General features: G+C 50.9%; 9 protein-coding genes across 9 annotated transcripts; 6 read left to right on the top strand and 3 right to left on the bottom strand.

The window, feature by feature from the left end:
• Nucleotides 1-397: 397 nt before the first annotated feature.
• On the bottom strand, nucleotides 398-1,150 carry VFPPC_02440 (expression library immunization antigen 1; the record flags this gene model as incomplete). The annotated part of the gene is made up of 2 exons (XM_018282088.1): nucleotides 398-694; nucleotides 761-1,150. 2 exons carry the CDS (start codon nucleotides 1,148-1,150, stop codon nucleotides 398-400), a joined length of 687 nt encoding a protein of 228 aa, XP_018146421.1.
• Nucleotides 1,151-2,502: 1,352 nt separating this feature from the next.
• VFPPC_13274 (metalloreductase) lies at nucleotides 2,503-4,429 on the top strand (the record flags this gene model as incomplete). The annotated part of the gene is made up of 2 exons (XM_018291051.1): nucleotides 2,503-2,651; nucleotides 2,707-4,429. 2 exons carry the CDS (start codon nucleotides 2,503-2,505, stop codon nucleotides 4,427-4,429), a joined length of 1,872 nt encoding a protein of 623 aa, XP_018146420.1.
• Nucleotides 4,430-5,830: 1,401 nt separating this feature from the next.
• Nucleotides 5,831-6,553, bottom strand: VFPPC_13273 (hypothetical protein; the record flags this gene model as incomplete). Its single annotated transcript, XM_018291050.1, has 2 exons — nucleotides 5,831-6,405; nucleotides 6,460-6,553. 2 exons carry the CDS (start codon nucleotides 6,551-6,553, stop codon nucleotides 5,831-5,833), a joined length of 669 nt encoding a protein of 222 aa, XP_018146419.1.
• A 100-nt stretch (nucleotides 6,554-6,653) lies between these two features.
• Nucleotides 6,654-7,457, top strand: VFPPC_13272 (hypothetical protein; the record flags this gene model as incomplete). Its single annotated transcript, XM_018291049.1, has 1 exon — nucleotides 6,654-7,457. One exon carries the CDS (start codon nucleotides 6,654-6,656, stop codon nucleotides 7,455-7,457), a length of 804 nt encoding a protein of 267 aa, XP_018146418.1.
• A 303-nt stretch (nucleotides 7,458-7,760) lies between these two features.
• VFPPC_02439 (thioredoxin-like protein) lies at nucleotides 7,761-8,421 on the bottom strand (the record flags this gene model as incomplete). Its single annotated transcript, XM_018282087.1, has 2 exons — nucleotides 7,761-8,198; nucleotides 8,365-8,421. 2 exons carry the CDS (start codon nucleotides 8,419-8,421, stop codon nucleotides 7,761-7,763), a joined length of 495 nt encoding a protein of 164 aa, XP_018146417.1.
• Nucleotides 8,422-9,375: 954 nt separating this feature from the next.
• VFPPC_15504 (protein kinase-like protein) lies at nucleotides 9,376-10,032 on the top strand (the record flags this gene model as incomplete). Its single annotated transcript, XM_018293257.1, has 3 exons — nucleotides 9,376-9,531; nucleotides 9,585-9,856; nucleotides 9,921-10,032. The coding sequence occupies 3 exons, from the start codon at nucleotides 9,376-9,378 to the stop codon at nucleotides 10,030-10,032; spliced, it is 540 nt and encodes a 179-aa protein (XP_018146416.1).
• Nucleotides 10,033-13,716: 3,684 nt separating this feature from the next.
• Nucleotides 13,717-15,267, top strand: VFPPC_13271 (6-hydroxy-D-nicotine oxidase; the record flags this gene model as incomplete). Its single annotated transcript, XM_018291048.1, has 3 exons — nucleotides 13,717-13,967; nucleotides 14,042-14,249; nucleotides 14,311-15,267. 3 exons carry the CDS (start codon nucleotides 13,717-13,719, stop codon nucleotides 15,265-15,267), a joined length of 1,416 nt encoding a protein of 471 aa, XP_018146415.1.
• Nucleotides 15,268-16,117: 850 nt separating this feature from the next.
• Nucleotides 16,118-18,208, top strand: VFPPC_02438 (thiamine pyrophosphate enzyme; the record flags this gene model as incomplete). The annotated part of the gene is made up of 3 exons (XM_018282086.1): nucleotides 16,118-16,501; nucleotides 16,569-17,898; nucleotides 17,949-18,208. The coding sequence occupies 3 exons, from the start codon at nucleotides 16,118-16,120 to the stop codon at nucleotides 18,206-18,208; spliced, it is 1,974 nt and encodes a 657-aa protein (XP_018146414.1).
• A 1,896-nt stretch (nucleotides 18,209-20,104) lies between these two features.
• On the top strand, nucleotides 20,105-21,196 carry VFPPC_13270 (cyclin-dependent protein kinase complex component (Pcl8); the record flags this gene model as incomplete). The annotated part of the gene is made up of 1 exon (XM_018291047.1): nucleotides 20,105-21,196. One exon carries the CDS (start codon nucleotides 20,105-20,107, stop codon nucleotides 21,194-21,196), a length of 1,092 nt encoding a protein of 363 aa, XP_018146412.1.
• Between the last annotated feature and the right edge of the window lie 255 nt (nucleotides 21,197-21,451).

Genomic DNA, 21,451 nt, shown 5'->3' with positions numbered 1-21,451 from the left:
GTCTTCTTTAGGTTTGTCGCATGGTTAGGTCAATTGCAAGAAAACTTACCAAGAACCAAGGAGTCGCAGAGGCAAACAAGGCCATTTGCAGTCACATGTGGAGGATTTGGGATCTTGAGTTTGCAGCTTGCAGATTGACGCCTTGAACCCCTTTTTTGGTCACCAATTGCTAGCCATTTGTCAAGTTGGCAGGAACGTGGTTGAGGTTGCTCGCTCCTGCCCACCGAAATTGGTCCTCTGGAACTGCCAGCCCCAGTCTCTTCATCCGCATCATGGATCTCTGAAACGACATTCACGGTTTTAATTCGCCTTGTACGAGATGTAACCTCAATTTGATCGCTAAACGATGTTTTTAGAATCTGGACAACCCCCAAGCGCCTACACCCAATCGTGTTCATCAGATCATAAGAGCTCCACCGAGTGCGGCCATGCACAACACAGTCAACGCGCTGCTCCATCCGGCGCTGCTGGTCGACCAAGCATGGAGGGATGATGCTGCGCCAGTGTGTGTGGACTTCGAAGTCGCAGACGTTTGTGAACCAGACCCAGAGGTCCCGGTAGGCGAGGGTGTTGAGCTGTTGCCAACGAGGGCGGTCAGCTTATCATCGTCGACGAAGGAGGCTTTGACGCTTGTCGCGTTAACGCAAGCAGAAGGTTTGGTTCCCTTGCCCTCGACGAAGTTGACAACAGCACACTAAATCAGGCATATTAGAGTCCACTCCTATCAATCAGTAGCTGTGGTTCATGTTGCTTTGCTCACCTGAAATAAAAGTCCGTCAGTTGCAGACGAGACAACACTCAAAACGCCCTTCTTGCCGACCAAGGAGCTTGGGACGGTGACTTGAGGTTGACAGAAATCTCCTAGCCCGCTCTGTTGAACAATGGGGAAGATCTGTTCCCAGCCAGATTCGGCCTTTTCATCGGTGGTGACGCGGAAAAGCCAGTTGCCTTGGGGATGGGTAAGCTTCGTGGAGATGGCATCACCGCCCACATGAAAATCGACTACGTTCTTGGAGAAATCCGGTGTGAACCCGCCACATGGTCCTTTGTCTTCACTTGCATCATCAAACCCAATTGACTTTGGGTAGTTGAGAAGAAAGTGTGCAGATCCCACGCCACAGAGAGCAGACAGCAGCGCAAAGGATTTCATGTTTGTGAGTGTGATGTTGATGATGCTATTCGGAAAATGGACAGATCAAGGAAACAGAGACAATGGATGGTGGGAGTCACAGCCTTATAGACGAAGTTCGACGAGGGTGGATGTTGTGTTTCGGCCCCGGAGGAGACAGCTCGGTTTTATTACGCCATGGGCGACAAGTGCACCACCCTTGACCAAGTTCTGGATCTACTACGGTGTGTTCTGCGCAGAGTGTGACCTTGACACAGCCGGCCCTGGTTGTGGCGGAACATGTCGAATGAAAAAGGGTCGACCGCGACAATGGAACATGAAGGGGGAGGGTATCCGGCAACTCGGCCTTGCGGGCACCTGATGAAGGCGCCACTCCGCCGTGCTTTTCATGCACAACGGCATTGGACTTCCGAGTGAGCAAGATTGTATTACAGTACAATCTTATTCTTGAGTACAGTACAGTACTCCGTACAGTATATGAATTGTGCCTTTGGAGAGCCCACGGCCGCCGTGGTGTTGAGGGGCAAATCGGCTCAAAACATTGAGTCTTTGCCGCAATCAGCGGTGGGGATGGCGTTGGGCTGGACCAGGGTCCCGGATCCGATGTCCCAGGATCCAATCAGAGCTGCCATATTGACCTCAAGTGAGTATGTTTGAGCAAGTTTGTTTCTTTAGGCTGGATGGAAACATGCGCAGATTTTGGGTCTGAGACGACAAACTGGGGTCCTGACAGAGCCAAAGCCCACAACGAAACACGATGAACTACGGAGTATTGCGCATGGCGCTCTGGACATTTTTGAGAGCGGAGAAAGTTGATGTGCGGGAAACTGCATCCGCAGAAGAATGACGCACAGAAATCTCATGTCAGCGGATCACACACTGCCCAAGCACCCTCCAGGATTACAATTCTCAAGGCAATGGACTGAGAAAGTTCCGCGCTGATTTCCCTCGCCGACGAAAGCCAGAAACCGTCTTCAAGACAACCAGCTCTGCAGCCGTGTCTAGGTTGCTCTTAGATGGGCTAAAAGGCGCCCACATGCGCCACTGCCCTCGTTGCACACCGTCCATTCTTCAACCTGCAACTTGCTCAAATCGAGAGCGAGTTTCATGTACGGCCACGGGGCTGCTGGTTCAACTTCATGACGAAGATAGCCTAGACGTGAAGAACAGAAAAGGAGTCCAGTTCACTGCGCGTTGTATTGAGGGGACACTTCAAGGGAGCAATTCCGAGACATCGAGGGCACGTCACCACGGCGCCGCCCATTTTCACTCAAGGACTGTAGGCTTTTCTCGGGCATCTACAGCAGAGCCGCGCGAACCAACTTCCGAGAACAGTCACTCTCTGGCAGTGCAAGCCAGGACCACCAAGCATCATGGATATGGGAGATATGCACATGAATGATGCGAGCTTAGGCATGGACTACAATTATGCCTTTGCTCGTGATTATTGGTATATTATTGCCGGCGTGGTAGGCGGACTGACTACGATTCGAGGCGTGGAACTGTACACAAGCAGACAAAGGTATGCCCAAATGATGTCGCGATGATTCGAAATAGTTACTAAGGCTTCGAAACAGGTTACAAGCTTGTGAAGAAACATCGATAGAGCATGCCACAAGGCCAAGCGGCTTTATTGGCCAGGCATGGGCTACCTCAACAGCCATCGTCCGCGAACTGAGCCATCCGCAGGTCTACATCTCGAAAGTTGGCCTCCGATGGGCCACACCTCCACCGCTCGGCAGAGTCTTAGTTCTCCTAAGTTACTGGGCCATGATCATTTACTTCATGTCCTGGAACGCTGTCAAGGACGATGCCTATTTCTGGGAACGCATCGGCTACCGAAACGCCTGGGTCAGCATCATGCAGCTACCCTTCATATTTCTCCTGTCCATGAAGTTCAATGTGATCGGGTTTCTGATTGGAAGCAGCCACGAACGGCTCAACTGGCTGCACCGCTGGGTGGCAAGAACCATGTTTATCACGGCAACAGTTCACGGCTGGCATTTTTGGACAGAATGGGTACGAGCGGACTTTGTCGAGCTTGAACTCTCCATAATGCCCCTTGTCAAATACGGGCTTGGAGCATGGGGAGTTTTGCTCTTCAACGTGGTAGTAGGATTTGTACCCATCCGCAGAATGGTGTACGAAGTCTGGCTGATACAGCATATACTCTCCTCCGTCACCATGCTGGTGTTATTAAGCTACCATATCCCTACCAACGCAATGCACCTGCTGTGGATGTCAGTGTCATTTCTCGCCTTTGACAGAGCCGCACGATGGGCATTGACGGCTTGGCAAAATACCCGATGGAAACCAAACAAGTCTACTTGCCAGGGCATGAGGCGCATAGGACATAACATCTCTGCCAGAGCTGTTGGAGACTCGGTAACAGTCCTGACGATAAAGGATGTTCATTTCAAATGGCACGCCGGGCAACACATCTACCTTTGGGTTCCTCGACTGGGCTGGATCGAGTCACATCCATATACCATTGCATGTGCCCATCAAATAAAGGGAACATGCTGCTGCAACAGCATACAACTCATTATTCGAGCCCATAAGGGCTTCTCCAAGCGTCTCCACGAGTTCGCTATCAAAAATCCAACCAAGAACCTGGCTGGTTTCGTACTAGGTCCATTTGGAGTTACGACTAAATGGAATTCCTTCGAGACTCTAGTTTTAATCGGAGCCTCAACCGGAGCAAGCTTTACTGTGCCGATTCTAGAGCATGTCGCCTACGCAGAAAAGAAATCCTGCGTGCGAAGATTAGAAGTTGCTCTAGTGGCGAGAACGACAGAAGAAGTCGAATATTACGTGGAAAGAGCCAAGGACGCCGCAAGAGCTGCTCAGGAAAAGGGGATAGAGGTAAAATTGCATATCGCAATCACGGGTAGCTGCGTGGGAACAGAGTCGGGAATGCCACTTGTCCAAAATCGACAGGGGAGAGAAAGCGACTCAACAGATGGATCAACCCAAGAAAAGACGGCGGATTTGTACTCGGGGAAATCGGTCGAAGAGGGACTACGATCGAGAAGCAGCAACTCATACTCGAGGGCATCCCGAAACAGCGCTTCCAGCATCGACTTGGTGCGCGAGTATACTAGTCGGCCAGATATTGAGGCGTTGATCCGCGAGCCTGTTGAGCAAGCGTGGGGCGAAAGCGCCGTCGTTGTCTGTGGAGGAAAAGAGATTGTGGCGAGAACGAGAAACTTCGTCAGCAAGTTGAGCGACGAGCGGGCAGTGCACAAGGGAACTGGCGCACAGGGGATATATTTGCATGTTGAAGAGTACGCATTTTAAGGGAGTTTATGTTATGTACATGTAGCGAATGTGAATTAACGCCTGGTATTACATCACTGCGGTCCAATGGTTGCACAGAATTGATTCACATAGCATCAAGATGTGAGAGGAGCAGAGCCACCATTGATCTTATCAAGATGCAGCGAGCGCGTGATGATGAATTCCACTTTAGATTGAATCATGGCGCTTGAAGGCCAACGGGCAAATGACAGCAGCGAGTGAAACACCTTTGCTAGCTCGACTCTGCATTCCTAGTACAAATATTTGAGACTAACACACCGAATTTAACGGCCTTGTAGTGATCATGGCCAACCCATCTCAACTTGACTCTTATACTTTCGACCACAAGTCCCACATTATTCCATTAGGTACACCGAAATTCAGCGGGAGGCTGTCAGCCATCATCAACTTACAAACCTCGCTCCAACGAATAAAGACAGACTGCGTATCGACACAGGCAATTGTGCTTATTGTACGCGGCTCACATTCCGGTCCTTCCGACAAGTTTTATTCCCGGCTCTATAAAAGGGTCGTGGTTCACACCCGGACATAACCTCCGGAGCATTAATAAGGTTTTTGGTATCACCAAGTCGCGGGTTTTGGTGGATCTGACACCAGTCAATGCTGTTGGGTTTCGACGCATTCGGTAATCCGGGAGATCCGCATAATCTAGCATCTATAGCGAAAGGTAAAAAGACTTGGCAGTCAGACGTACTACCATACCGTGTAGTACACCACCGCATAACAAGATATGTTAGTGTGTACTTTTGATGATTACAAGTTTCTTCAACATGGCGATGTTAGTGACGAAGTCAACATGGCGATGTTAGTGACGAAGTCAACATGGCGATGTTAGTGACGAAGTCAACATTCATCAATTTTTATTAATCAGATATTCCTTGTTAAAAAGGATCGTCCGGCAATATGTCTCGCTGGAAACCGCTCGTCTGCATTGAAACGGCTCTGTATAGCTAACAAAATGATAACACAACTTACAAGCCTCCTGTTGCCCCTGCTATTGAACGGGGTGGCTGCCCAGCCAGAATGCCCAGAAGTAGTGATTTTCCACCAACCAGTGGTTTATGTATGCTGCGGCGTGACAACTCACAGCATCCTTACTCAGTAAGTTGGATCAAATACTGGTGTTGCCTGAGACCTAACAAATTACAGAACAAGCTACATTTATCCCTCGCAGACGATTGTTAATCCTCCGGGACCGAATTCTCAACCAAATGTCGTTACCGTCACTACTGCTGGGCCTCACCCCCGTACGACAACTTTGCCGGCAACTCCAGGGGGGACTACTACCGTTGTCGTTGTCAAGAGTCGAACTGGTAGCTTTGTCACGAATGTAAAGACGGGGAATGGGCCAAATGGTATGGCTACGAAGAATCCAACAGGTCAAGAATCGGGCGGCACTGGTACCAATAATGGCGGAATGGCATCCAACACCAATACAGGTCCTAATGGGGGAACAAAGACTCCGCCAAACTCCAAGACAGGCATTCTTCCGCCTCCAATCGGGCAATCTACTGCATCTTCTGTGAACGAGGGCGGTAAGTCTGGAAAGCCTGTGAGATCGTCTACGATGTTTGTCTCGCCGGCGTCAACTTTACTGTCTCCAAGTGAAGTAGCCTCCTCCGGTGCACCAGTTCCGTCGGAAAGGTCCATTCTCCCTGTGTTTTCATCGCTTTCAGAACGAGCCTCAGCGCCATCTGGTGTGTCAGTTTCCGGAAAGTCCAATCTTCCTGTGCCTTCGTCGATGTCAGAAAGAATCTCAGCTTCATCTGCTGTATCTAGCAACTCTGGTTCCAAGATATCACCTGCGCCGTCTGAATCATCTGCATTATCCGCGCCATCGGTATCTAAGAGCGCCTCGGTTTCTTCCAAGATGGGACCTTCTGCGTCTTCAGGTATGTCGTCTTCGCCGTCATCAGCCAAGTCGTCCCAGGTATCTCCTTCATCTGCGCCACCAACTGTTGCTTCATCGTCTGCGTCGGCACCATCCAGGTCCCGTCAGTCATCGTCACCAGCTGCGTCTTCTAAACAATCTTCGGCGGCATCGTCCCAATCGTCTGCGAGCTCCCCATCCTCCGCGCCGTCTAGTTCAGTTCCATCATCCATTCCGTCTTCAGTCAAGTCGTCCGCTCCAGTTACGTCGTCCGCTTCGTCTAAGCCTTCTGCGTCCGCTCCATCGAGTTCCATCAAGTCTTCCGCTCCAGCGATGTCGTCTGCTTCGTCTAAGGCTTCCTCTCTGCCTTCTTCCTCTGCCCCTTCTCCATCCGCTCCATCAAGTTCCATTAAGTCGTCCGCAATATCTTCTTCGTCTGCTTCATCTAAGCCTTCTTCGTCGGCTCCGTCAAGCTCCATCAAGTCTTCCTCTCAGTCCGCATCTTCCACATCATCTAAAGCCTCCTCTCTCTCTTCTTCCTCCGCGTCTTCCTCATCACCCACATCGACTACACCCTCCTCATCTTCCACCTCACCTGAGTCATCCTCCGCCGCCGCATCATCCTCAACTTCATCCGAACCACCCACCCCGACCGACGACCCCAACTGTGAGGATATCTCAGGCAACAATTTCCCAGACGGGACACTCGCACCCTGGTACATCTCAGACCAAGTAACAGCAGACTCATCCGGCGTCGTAGCAGAAGGCCCCGATGGCACCGATCACGCCTTTGCTCTGATTCCGTCGCAAGATCAATTCGCCCAGGTCTATCTCAACCAGCAGCTACCAAGATGCGGAGACCCTCCACCCAAGGTAACCGTCAAGGTCTCCTTTGACTATCAATTTACCGGCGATTCTACCGGCTGCACGATTGGAGCCAGTTTCAACCGCGAGACAACCAACTTCCTAGAAGTTGCGGATGATGGACAGTCCAATGGCGTTTGGCAGCACTATGCCGGTGATCCTTCGGAAGTGCAGTTGACGTATGATTCGCTCTTCACACTGAAGCTGTCTTGTCCGAAAGACACTGCTAACAAGCCGGCGATTCTTATTACCAACATTTATGTATATCCATAAAGAAAGCACGGGTATTAGTTGCAAATCATGGGTTTTTGGGATAAATCTCTGTTGGAAAAGTTAGCTTACACCAGGTCTTGATCTTCATAGAACGCCTGATAGCATATTAATTTTGTATACCGTCAAACACATCCTGATGCAACAGCGTCACATCTAGCACGGCTTCTGATCCTGTTTTGGAATGACGCCTAATTATACAATTTGCATTACCCATAGCGCTATGCTACGTCCCGTGAAGCCAAATTACTGCCTCAATCCCTCCCACCATCTGCAGCTGATCAACTCATCTCCCCATGACTGAGCTTACTTAGCCTTACCGGCCAGAGCCTGAATAACCGCCTCCAGCGCCGCTCGATCCGCACCCAGAACCCTGTCAACCAGCCCGTCATCGGTGAGTTTCACAGACTGCCGGGCCTTAAGTCCCTCGACAGTCACACCCTTAGGCTCGCCATTTTGAAAGAACACAAAGGTCGGCATCGCAGAGACCTTGTATCGCGCAGCAACGTTCTTGACATGGTCGACGTTGACCTTAGCGAAGGCAAGATGGCCGCTCGAGGCGTGCTGGTCAGCTAGCTTTGAAAAGATTGGCGCAATGGCACGGCACGGCGGACACCAATCCGCGTAGAAGTCTACCACCACATGCTTGTTGGAGGACAAGACGGTATCCAACTCGGCGGCCTCGGCAATTTTGTGGACGTTGCCTGAGGTCTCGGGGATGGGTGAGCGGTCTGCAAATAGTGCCTGGAGATGATGTTAGTATTGAATGAGCTTGAAAACGATTGTGGTATAGGGGTGCTGTGCGCCACTGTAAAATGTAGCAGCGTGTAGAAATGAGCTCGCAAGCGAAGCGGGTTCTCATCCAAAGGAGTTTCGACTGGCATCTGGTGGGGTGTGAGAAGAGACTTACAGGTCCTACAACAAAGAGGGCGAGCAATATCAAGATGACATAATATATGGTATCCATCTTGCAATCCTCTCGGTTTTCTTCGTAAAATCTGCACACAAAGGCTTTGTAATGAAGAGTTAAGTTGCTCTCGAAGAGATGACGATGTTGAACGTCAAGGCTCGAGAGTGCAGGCCACCAGTTCCCCGCGAGTCACATGACCTTTCGTGGGTGTCACTTACCCTATGGCTGAAGGAGAATATGTTGAATTTACCTTCCTGGTGTATTTAACATGCTGGGCAACAAGTTGCTATGTCTAGGCCGTGACTGACTTTTTGTAAGACCATATTGAAGTGTTCATGTTAAGCCGGGTCGTAGCCGTGCTTTCTCCATCTGCAAAGTTGTGCCTAGCACAAGTGTCTGATTGACTGAAAGTGACGCCACCACGGTTCCGGAATGGACTTTGGTCAACCGACATCGAAAAAATTACAATTTCGGGTCACGCAAAATGTGACAGTATATCGTTGAGCTATCTCATCCCCGGATAGACGGAAATAAATCGAGATGCACAATGTTGAAGCAAAATCCCGATAAGCTTGAATTTAACGCCCTGTTCAATCCGTGATCGACGCCTCCAGCGCACAAGGGTGGAGTTTGGATTCTGAGCTGCAACAAAAACCTGGAGTTCTCGCCAATAGACTGTCAACCTCCCGCCTTGGCTTTCAGCTAACATCCCTGCTGTGGCTGTATTCCCACCACAAAATCAGCACATGAAGAGACTCGCACTGACCAAACTGCACCATATCACACACATCTCACGTGCGGCCATGGCGCCAAGCAACGAGCTGCAGGCGTTGTTGGCGGAGAAATCGAGAGCAGAAGGGAGCTGAACATGGTCGTACGGAAGGACACAAGCCACAAGAGGAGACGAGCATTCGCGGTTGACCAGAGCAAAACAATGACCATTCATCACTCTCATCGACTTCCCAAGACACCTGGTTGAATGGTGTCTCTGGTATCGCGTACGGCTTTGTCATGGTCAGATGGCACTTCCCTAGCTGGTTGACGCTTGTGCGGACTGTTGCCAGAGGCCTGGCTTGGGTGAACGACATTGTGGCCATTGTTGTGCTCTGCTTCGTTGCCCAGAAATGGACGGATACGTGCGGCGCTGTCGCGCCGGGAATCGTTGGGGTGAGATGATTTCTCTCGTCAGAGGCATGGCCCGATGGACTGACAATGTTTAGGCTGTCATCGCCCTGCTAAACGATAGTTGGCAAATGGTCGCGTTTGCGGATCGCACACTCGGCTTCGAACCCATGAAACCCCATCGAACACTCATGCACGATATATTCTCCCTGGCGGTTACTCTCGGCGGGATCGTACTCATGCTCGTTTCGAATGTCCAGAGTCAAGATGCTGATGAACTGGTGAGCTACATTGGCGCCGATGGCGGGGGCATCAAGTTCCACAGGTCGACTATGACTTGGATTGGCACGTGGCTTCTAACCATCATCATGTGAGTTGTTACCCTCGCTATAATGTTCCTTTGACTGGGGAAGTCGTGTTCTGACGGCGTGCAGAGCTTTCAGGATAGGTTTTGCGATTTGGGCGTGTATGGATTGCTACAAGGAATATCAGCAAGAAGCGAGACGACATTTACGACAGACAGACGTGGAACAGGTTGAGGCATGATTGGATAATATTTCTGGCGTTGGCTTTTTGGGTCGGTTTTAGCGTTTATGTCGATAATGAATAGCATTTGGTGTTGACGACTGTCTTGGGCATGAACGGGCCCTGTATTTCTGACTTGGGTGAGACGTGGGTAAATAGCTCGGAGTTTGCGAACAATATCCTAAGTCACTTATGACTTATCTTGACATAACAAGAAGGCATTCGCTTTGCGTCCGTTGAAGTACGAGACTCTTGGAAAGTGCTCTAAAGCGACTCGCAGACCAACTAGTTCGTCCATTCAGAGTGCTGCCAAATGGCCCCAGAGTTTCACATTGAACGCTATACAATGTTTCCGAGATAGACATTGAAGCTTCGATGGTTTGTTGGACGGTACGACTAGACGTATAGAGTCTGTCCAATGCGAACCACGCTTTACGGAGCAAGGACTGTGACGGTATCTCGCTTAGCATCGTGTATGGTCACGGTCGCTCTGCCCGTCCAAGGCAACATAGCGAATGTACTGCTTTAGACCAAAGAGGTTTGTAGACGGCAAACGACACTGTCCCAGCCAAAGCTCGCTTCATCCCGAGAATCGATTCCAACGGAATGAGCTTCGGATAGAATGCAGGCTGCATTGTTCAGATGCAGTTTGGCCAAATCAAGCGAGATAGTAGTCTTTTGAATCTGGCACGCGGCTACGCCTCTCGACCAACATACCACCTTGGGATTCAATACCTTCAGCCCATAAATTGTCAGCATGTTCTTTGGCCTCGATAGAAAGCAACGAAACCGACGTTGTTGACCTTTGCAAGTTGAGACTTTTCACGAAGTGGCTGATTGTAAAGCTTCAATATTAGGATGCTCCCATTTACTGACTCTGTTAGCTTGGGCGTGATCCATGTGCACTGGCTATTTGGACGACGTGACCCGCGCATTGATCTACTCCGCGTTGTTCTCGTGAGAGGTAATGACAAGGGGCTTATCCACGGGGCAAGCGAGTACGGACTCCTAATCACTGCTCATATGCCGCTTTTATGAAAGATCCTCTCTGACCTGGAGTTACTGCAAAGGCAGTGAATACAGCGGAATATTTTTTTGTTCGTTGTCTAAGTGCCAGAATGGACTTGACGTGCGTTCTCCACTCAAGTGATTATAATTTCCGGTGTGATGGTACGGATGTATGTTCTTAGAATAAGTGTCCGAGGTCAGAGCTTGTTCGCAAGAGTGACGGGTGTGATTGATTTCTTTTGATTGGTGATATATTAAGGAATAAAAAGCCAGTAACTCTCTTTTGACAGTGTAGTTCTACACTTGACTCTGACTTTCCAGGACGTTTGTGTCTAGGGTACGAATTGCCTTCAGCAGCATCGCATCCTAGTATTGTGCTTGATAGCAGTAAAGACTGTTTTACAAGTCGAAGCAATGGCTGATTGGCGCCAAATCATCGCAGCCAGAACGGACAGATAAGACCTATCTGAGCGCTGAAAATCTCCTGACCCTCTCAGGTGCTGTCCAGCTCTCAGCACAGCTGATGTATGCCCCCAGGGACACCAGCATCGTGAACAAACATGCCAGATGTAGTGTGAAGCCGGCAGCCTTGGCTAAATGGGTGAATGCTGGTATGACATGCAGGCCTCTCGCCTCTGACCATGTGATGTGAGAACACTCGTATTCGGGTTCAGTCTAGGGCAGCCACCATCTGCAGACCAGCGTCGCAGTGATCACAGCCAGTTTGCGAGGACTGCTGATATGGTTGGAGGACGGCGTGTATAAGCGGCTGGTCACAAGATCGACTGTTTCCATGTTTTGAGAGACGAAGCGCAAACAGCATGTACCCTTCAGGTGATGAAGTGGGCTTTTCGGGCGGAGCTCACTTCACCTCCCAGCCATCACTGAGCGCCAACCCAGCAGCCAGCTTCAGCGAGAAAAGTGCCAAATGGACTGTGAAGAGTGTGAAGAGGAGGGTGGCTTCGTGTTCGCTTAGGCAACAGCTGGGATGAGACGCAAAATGCATGCGATGCTTTCGCCAGATGAAGGGTTACACCCGACGCAACAAAGCCATCCCGCCGGTACTCGTTGTGCAACGTGATCATTGGTGCACAAAAGGAGCTTGAAGAGGATTAAAGCCGCCACATCCAGGGTCGCTAACATGGTGGAACGAGACGTCAGCTTGCGCTCTGTTTTAACTGGCCGGCCCCTGCTGTTGTGCAGACAAATGGAGGCAGCATGCTCAGGACCAGGGCAGGGTCAGAGAAGCCAAGGGTGTGGAGAGCAAAGGGGATCGTCCATCTGCCTTCAATGCTTGCCCAATCACTGATCTTTCCACAGGATGTTCCTTGGTGCCAGTGTGGAAAATCTGCGTGCGAGGTGGTGTGTTCCCCAGATTGGTCGTCAGATCTCCAGCACAGATCCGTTAATTTCAGTCGTCGAAATCTCCAAGCCCACTTGCAGACCATTGAAGAGTGAGGCTTGGGCCATCAGAAATAGGACGTGGCACAATGTTTGGCACTAGTTTTCTATAGATTTGGAACCGCTGAGCCAGTCAACTGCTGCCGTATCGATATGTTGGTTGTGAGACACTTTGTTCGGGCACGCCTAGCCTGTCCACGTTGGAAAACTAGGGACTCCTTCGATTCGAAAAAAGGGCCTAACCGAAGTAGCTTTGTGGGGAAGTATCATTTCCCATGGCCTCGCGACACTACAACCATAACATGGCCCTTCCTAGCGCTTCTGTCAGCCTGTTGGGTCCGCAGGCCAGCTTAGATCGTGGTTCTGGGGCAAATGAGACTGGCCCGGACCAGTCTCCAACTATCATCCAACTGATACGCTGGAGACGCGGGTGGCCCAGGAGCTAAAAAAGGCAAAAAGGGTCACTAGCCCGTGTGTTGATTCATCGGACAGCTCATCTTCCATGGGCCGGCCCGACTTGATTTGGTCCTTCAACGCAGAAACCATGGCTGGTGTAGCACTGAAGGCGAGGAGTCCGCCGACTGACGGTTGTTTGAGTGACTTGATGACTGAATTATTGTGCCATTGTCCCTGTTTCACAAGTCAGGTATTGTAGGCGTCGTGATCCAGGCACCTGCACAGGCTGGATTCAGTGTCATCTATGGTCAGTGGCACATGTAGTTCGTCCAGTCTCAGGCCTGACTATACCTTCATCGAATGGGGATGTTGGTTCGTGACCCCCGTCCACGACCCCTGGCTTCTCTCCTGGCTGAGGCGTAGCATTTGATGGCGGCCGAGCCGGACAATTTGGCGCCTTTTCATGCACCAAGGATTGTAAGGAGTGAGTGGTCGGCTGCTCGATTGTGCTACGAGCCAAGTGCGAGTTGCCTGTTTTGATTCTGTCCCCTTGTCAGTCTTGTCCGGTTGTGATTTTATTATACAAGTGACGTGCATCCACAGGCGCTTCCTGGTATTCTTCTGCTCACCTCGTGTCGAGTCTGTCCGTTACTATCGACACTTTTGCTAAGCGAAGCTGAGAATCGCGGCCGGAAATTACCAGATTCTTTTCTTGTTTTTGTGACTGAAACACGGCCGGTCGTTCCTGCCTTCAGTCGCATTCCGATCCACCTGCCAAACTCCCTTTTTCTAAAAAGTTACCAGCCAAAACACTTTATGCAACTGGCTTTCACCTCCGTCAACGCACTCGCTGTTTTTTGCACTGTTGCCCTTCCCTGCGCCGTATACGCAGTCGACACCATGGGCAATGGGCAGAGTACTCCGTTGCAGCAGTGTTTGAACACTGTCTGCAATGGACGCAGTGGGTGTGTTGGATACCCTAGTGATCCCTTCTACCAGTTGTCCTGGGTCAAGGCCTACAACAAAGCAATCGACATTACCCCGATCGCCGTTATTCGACCCAACACCTCCAAAGAAGTCGCAGAAGCCATCAAATGCGCCGTGCAGAATAAGGTACACGTTCAGGCCAAGTCTGGCGGGCACTCATATGGGTGAGTTTGGATGTAAATGTTGGCGCGGATGGGCGCAGAACAATGGCGGCGGCTAACTTGACCCTGTTAAACAGCAACTATGGCCTGGGAGGTCAGGATGGCGAGCTCATGATCGACATGGCCAACTTCAAGAAGTTCAGCATGGACACCAAGACTTGGCAGGCTACTTTTGGCGCTGGTTATAAGTTGGGTGAACTCGATGAGCAGCTACACAAGAACGGCGGCCGTGCCATGGCCCATGGAACGTGCCCAGGCGTAGGCGCTGGTGGACACGCAACGATTGTAAGTTCTCCCAGCGAACAGTAAAGCGAGAGGCATCATGCTGATACACCACGTTGTTCAGGGTGGAATTGGACCGTCCTCCAGGATGTGGGGTACCGCTCTTGACCATGTACTCGAAGTCGAAGTTGTCACTGCCGATGGCCAGATTCGCAAGGCCAGCCAGAACGAAAACTCTGATTTATTTTGGGCCTTGAGAGGAGCCGGCGCCAGCTTTGGTGTCATCACCCAATTCACTGTCCGCACCCAGCCCGAGCCCGGAAACGTGGTAGAGTATACCTACGGCTTCGTCTTTGGAACCCAGCAGGAAATGGCCCCGGTGTACGAGTCCTGGCAGAAGCTTGTTAACGATCCCAAAATGGACAAGCGCTTTTCTACTTTGTTCATTGCTCAACCTCTAGGCGCTATCATTACTGGCACGTTCTTTGGCACCAAAGCAGAATATGAAGCCTCTGGTATTCCCGCCAAGATTCCAGGCGGCGGCAAGTTGGATCTGAAAGTCATGGACTGGTTAGGTTCACTCGCTCATATTGCCGAAAAGACTGGCCTGGCTCTCAGCGACATACCTACCGAGTTTTATAGCAAATCACTCGCTTTGCGTCAGCAAGATGCCCTTACCCACGACACTATCAACAAGCTCTTCAATTATACTGGCACAGCTGATCCCGGCACTCTTATCTGGACTGTCATCTTCGATTCAGAGGGCGGAGCCATCAACGAAGTTCCCGACGACTCTACAGCCTATCCCCATCGCGACAAGCTCATGATGTACCAGTCCTACGTTATTGGCCTCCCCTTGAGTGAGAAGACCAAGAAGTTTGCTGAAGGCATTCATGACATTATTCAGAAAGGCTCACCAAACGCCAACACGCGGTATGCCGGGTATGTCGATCCTGCTCTTGGCCGATCTGAGGCCCAGCAGACCTACTGGGGCTCCAAGTTGCCCAAGCTTCGCCAGATCAAGGCGAAATGGGACCCCAATGATGTCTTTCACAACCCCCAAAGTGTCGACCCCGCGTAGGGACTAGGCGAGAAGTAGAGTGTCAAATTCAGCATCCCAATTGAAAGATGTCAGGCCAGGAGCTGCATCCTCAGTGTTAAGATGCCTCATTACCATGCTTTTGCTGCAGCTGTTACGGGAGAACACTGGCTTGGAAAGGGACACTGAAGTTGGACGGAGTTGTTCTTGTTTATATGGCTTTTCAGGAGTACATACTAAACGTGTATATAATTAAATATCAATAGATGGCGTACCCTTTACTGAATCATATCGCGAATGGTCATTAGATCCAGGGACATGTGGATATCTGGCCCATTGGGATGCTCAACTTGAGAACCGCAACTCATGTCATCTCCAACTTCCCCGCAGACATTGAACAGGGCATCAGCCAGTGGCGTCTCTCACCACCCCACTGATAACCGACGGCACCGAAAACCGGCAATACATTCATGCTGAAATATGGCCCTGATTTCCAATGTGAATTATTCCCGCTTTGCCCCGCGTTCTGCGCCCTGGATGGTGGATTCATGCGCCGATTGCACTCCGACGACATGAGAATGGTATTTGGAATTGGGAACTGATGCCATATTTCCACGGACTGTTCGCGTTCCAAATCTTTGGTGAGGACTTTCAACCTGTTGCCTCATACTTCTACTATATACCACCTCAGTCTATCATTGATGTAATCGTCAATTGGGCCGTGCGCTCTGTTCTTTTCCGAATTCCGAATTGCGGCCACGACATCTCATACCCGAGGTTATTGACCAGCAGAGCGCATCCCCATCACAACGCTCTGCTTCACATCTGTAAGTATCCCACTCAATGTGCACGCTTAGCACCAATTCGATAAACACTCACCAATTGACAGGCCATGTCGCTTCTTCAACGAGGATGTCGAGCCACGCTGAGACACTGCTGTGCAACGCGAGCCGTCACTCCTGCAAGACACAGACTCAGCAGCTGGGGTGCATCGACACAAGCTTCTAGAAACGATGGAGCCAACAGTCTCGCTTCGAGGCGTATCCTCACTAGTGGGGGCTTGGTGAAGCGGATGTCGACGTCGTCTACGGTTGCGACGGATCCGGATGACATGTACACGGCGTCTTTTGCCTTTTTCGAAGCAATTTGGGAAGCTGGGATAAGTCATTGTTTCGTGAATCTGGGGTCTGATCATCCTAGTATTATTGAGGCTATGGTCAAGGGACAGAGGGATGCGAGGGGGAAGTTTCCTAGGATTATTACTTGTCCTAATGAGGTGAGATTGAGTCCTTGGCTTATTTATCGCGGAATGCGTTACTTAGAGGGTTGCTAATCATTACTAGATGGTAGCCATGTCAATGGCTGATGGCTACGCTCGACTCACCGGTAAACCACAATGTGTGATTGTCCACGTCGACGTTGGAACACAAGGACTTGGGGCTGCCGTTCACAACGCATCGACAGGTCGAGCTCCAGTGTTTGTTTTTGCAGGTCTCTCGCCGTTTACGATTGATGGCGAACACAGGGGCAGTCGTACGGAATACATCCACTGGATGCAGGACGTGCCTGACCAGAAACAAATCGTAGCGCAATACTGTCGATACACTGGCGAGATCAAGACTGGTACAAATGTCAAACAAATGGTCAATCGAGCGTTGCAATTTGCAAAGTCGGATCCGCAGGGGCCGGTTTACTTGTGCGGCGCTCGTGAGATTATGGAGGCTGATATCAAGCCCTACCGCCTTAAGCAGGAGAATTGGAATCCCATACGACTAGGCGGCCTCCCTGATAGTGGTGTCCAAAAGATTGTTAATGCACTCGCTGGTGCGAAGAGACCGCTCGTTATTACCGGGTATTCTGGTAGAAACCACGACTTCCCAGGTGCGCTCGTTGAGCTTGCGGACACAGTTCCTGGCCTGCAGGTGCTAGATACTGGTGGTAGTGATATGTGTTTCCCTGCTGATCACCCTGCATGGCTTGGTTTGCGATACGGCGTAAGCGATGCTGTGCCACGGGCTGATGCGATTCTTGTGGTCAACTGCGACATACCCTGGATTCCTACGCTTTGCAAGCCGAAGGATGACGCCAAGATATTCCATATCGATGTTGACCCGTTGAAACAACTAATGCCGACGTTTTACATTGATGCGAGTGAGCGGTATAGGGCTGACGCAAAGACCTCCATCGACCAGATCACGGCAGCTCTTAAGAATGGCGAGGCAGCTACTAAACTTCGATCAGCGGACGATGCAACTCAGGTTGAACGGGTTCAAACTGAGCACAAGCAACTATTGGCTACGATTGAAGAGAAAGCGAAGCCATTTGAGGATGGAAGCTTTGGCACTGGCCATCTATGCCGAACGCTAAAGTCTCTGTGCCCAGAAGATACAATCTATGCGGTAGAAGCGGTCACAAACGCCAGCTTCGTTAACGATAATATACAACCCACAATACCTGGGTCCTGGATCAATTGCGGCGGCGGCGGTCTCGGCTGGTCCGGAGGAGCCGCACTGGGAATCAAACTGGCTACCGAGGCAGAGAACCCTGGAAAGGGCAAGTTCGTGGTGCAAATTGTTGGCGATGGGACATTTCTGTTTAGCGTTCCGGGGAGTGTGTACTGGATTTCGAAGCGGTACAACATTCCGGTCCTCACGATTGTGTTGAATAACAAGGGTAGGTGAAGGATATGGGTGAGAAAATGGGACTTTGCTAACTTTGCGTAGGTTGGCAGGCACCTCGACGGTCAATGTTGTTGGTCCATCCAGATGGACTTGGATCCAAGGCCTCGAATGAAGAGATAAATATCTCGTTCCATCCTGTGCCTGATTATTCGGGTATTGCTAAAGCAGCTGCCGATGGGGACATTCACGCCGCGCGGGTTTCGGAGGCCTCTGAGCTGGAGGCGGTTCTGAAGGAAGCTATCGAGAAGGTTAAGGAGGGTCAGACGGCTGTTGTCGACTGCAAAGTTGTGACGGGGTGCTGAGTGTTGGATGCTGTACAGAATTGTTTGAACGCGTTAGATCTAGACTTGATGTATCACAGGGATATAGAAGCAGGCTTAGCGAGGGTACGAGTGACATTTGTAGATGGTATGGCCATTTAAAGAAGCATCCCACAGGAGTGTCATTTCGTATTGTTTGCCAGACCGTGCTGTCGACCCGCATGCAAGAGTTTTACCCCTCGTTTACCCACAGACTAATGATTCCCGAAAGAGGATCAAATGATACTAATGTAGATGCAACGTGCCCGATGCTCCGTCTGTCTGGCTATGGCGAAGGCGAGAGCCCCGTTCGGTGTGGGGGAACACGAGGTGCGATGGGGTCCCTGCATGCGGATTGCTAGGATTTGAGATCTGCTGATCTAGTTTGAGACATTGTTCGATGAGTGGTTTTTAAGACGTGGTTGGTGGATGAGGATTTAAGGTCCCGGGATGTGTGGTGCTGATGCATTGGTGCCTTGATGCCAACTTCTGTGCCACAGAGCCTGGCAAGAACCGAGCAGGTTGGGTCAGCAGAGCGCGATTGGTTGGAGTATGCTTGTCGTACGATGACATGTATTTATTGACTTTCAACTGCAGGAGGTGTTGATTTTCTGTATGTTGGGAAGTTGGTGCACGTTCGGGGAGGTGATGCGACGATGAAGATGATATGTTGTCGGACATGGAGTTGAAAGGACGAGTGATGGTTGAAGTCTGGTGACTGGCGGGACTGCCAGGGCTCAAGCTGTCAAGCCACCCGCTGCGCTCCAAGCCGCGGACGAGTTGAGATTTGAGAGAACGAATTTGACGAGACCAGGAAGCAATGGGGTATCAAAACAAGATAGCACGGCGTCTTTCCTCTGCACCAATGGCTTCGAAGTGCATGATAGTGTGTAAATGACACCGAAATGAAGGCGATCCGCCTCACTCTCCTATCGTGGCTGCATCAGTTTTGTTTCAATAGCAGATAAAGAGCCGCAACATCGCCAATTTTCCGACATTAGAATGCATTAGCACCAATTCCTGCCCCACCATACAATAGATTGGACGACGCCACTGAGAACTTGCTATTTGCGTGTGGGCACCGCATGTGACAAACCACTCCAAGGACATGCCGGGATCATGGGCATGCAGAACAAAATTCTAGGTCCGGACGAGACTCGGCCAGACTTGGGCCACTGGCGTATTGGGCGAGACTGGGTCATCTCATCTGGTCTGGCCTCAATATGCCAACTGAATATTGGGCCGACAAGGCTGGCTCCATTGATTATTTATTTATCTGCATCCTTTGATCCGTATCCCGGCCACGTGTGTTTGTGAGTGACTGCGAGCTGAGAGCTGTGCCCCTCTTCTGTCTACAAACATCCCACATCCAACAATCAGCCTCGATAAAACCAAGACTCGCCATCCAACGATACGATACTCTGCGATCGAAATAAATATCCTTCTTCATCGTAGCGCCTTTTGGAACAACTAGTGACATTTGTTTCGAGCCTCGTTCCCCGTTCCGCCGCGCCTTCCGCATCCGGAAGTGGTTTGACTCAGGTCGTCACACGCTTTTCTTCCTTCTTTTTCCCCAATGGCCCGCTTGGCACAGACAAATTAATCAAGGGCCTAGTGCTCGTGACGATCCCCATCAACCACTCATGTTTAATCTACCGAGCAAACTTGGCATCGGGTGGCACATTTTTCTTCTCTCTCTCAAATCTCAACAGTCTCGGCATTCATTTTGATAATCGCCAGTTGGATCTACCATGAATGGGAGTCGAAGGGGCTTTCTATCGCGTCTAACTCATCGACGCCACTTGCACACCCTCGACGGCCTTTCTTGACAAACGTCTTCATTCCTGCGGCCTCATGTCGCCCTCTACCATCGACGATACCTTATATTCTGATACAATCATGGCCGACGCAAACCACGAAAACGCTGCAACCGCAGATCACGCACAAATGCTGCGAGATGCCTCCGATGCTGCGGCCCGAGCAGCGATCCCTCCACCTCCTCCAGTCCCCTCGTCCGATCCCCGTCTAGCCATCGTCGACGATAAAGGCACGAGTGCTGCCGACGACAACGATCTCTTTAAATTGCCCGCCGTCGAAGCCTTGCGTCTGCTTAGCGCAAGCGTAGAACTACTGGTCCGCATGACTGGCGATATCCCGCCGACGCCGCCACCCAAAACGCCCACGAACCCTCAAATGAGCGGCATGCAGGTCGAAAAGGACAACATTGTACGGTCGCATTCGCAGCAGAACCTAGCGCGCATGAGACAGCAGGCCGAGCGGGCGACCCAGCAACAACACGCCTGCAGCACGAACGCCTCCCACGAAGGCAAAGAGGGCATGAACAAGTTGCAAGCATATAGTGCTTCCATGTCGGCCCAGCTCATAGCGCAACAGCACGACAAATCCGGAATGCCAACATCATCAGAACCTATCGATGGCGTGAAACTGCGTCACCATCCGCAACCCGACGTACAGCCGTACATCGTTGTCGGTGCAGACTCGCAGCCTGTTAATCTTCAGCACGGCGCAATAACCCGGAAATTCTACAGTAAAAAGGAACCGCCAATCCCTATTAACCAGTATCTCCTACGTTTACACAAGTTCTGCCCCATGAGCACGGCCGTGTATCTCGCCACGTCGCTATACATTCATCGACTGGCCGTGGAGGAGCGGGCAATTCCGGTGACGAAGCGCAACGCCCACAGGCTGGTCCTGGCTGGACTGCGAGTCGCCATGAAGGCGCTAGAAGACCTGTCATATCCGCATGCCGAGATTGCCAAGGTAGGCGGTGTCAGCGAAGTCGAGCTGGCCCGACTGGAGATTAGCTTCTGTTTCCTGGCTGGCTTCGAGCTTGTGGTGGGCGAGGAGCTACTAACGAAACATTGGGAGGAACTGCGCTGTGGCAACGCCCAGAAGGTTTTGAAAGGGATGGAAGTCCCGACGTTGAAGTTGACTAAGAGACCTAGAGAGGTGGCGCAAGCAACTGGGTAACGGGCACATACACGGCATGGGTTGGATCGGTTTCATTTTGGGTTTCGAAGGCCGCACACATAGCGTTGGGTAGCGATTGGATTATGCTTTTGGGTAGGCATGTGTATTACGGATGGCATGATGATTACGGAGTTGATACCCCGGGAGAGGTACAATTATATATCGTAGATAGCTGATTATGTAAATATTGAGGTCTTATTTTATATCTGGCACTTATTCCGGCATTACCGCCCCTTTTGTGTTGGCCAGTGCAGA

This window comes from Pochonia chlamydosporia, chromosome 2 (assembly GCF_001653235.2).
Source record: "Pochonia chlamydosporia 170 chromosome 2, whole genome shotgun sequence".
NCBI lineage: Eukaryota > Fungi > Ascomycota > Sordariomycetes > Hypocreales > Clavicipitaceae > Pochonia > Pochonia chlamydosporia.
Note: the sequence above shows the minus strand (reverse complement) of the source record. Positions and strands in the feature narration are given on the sequence as shown.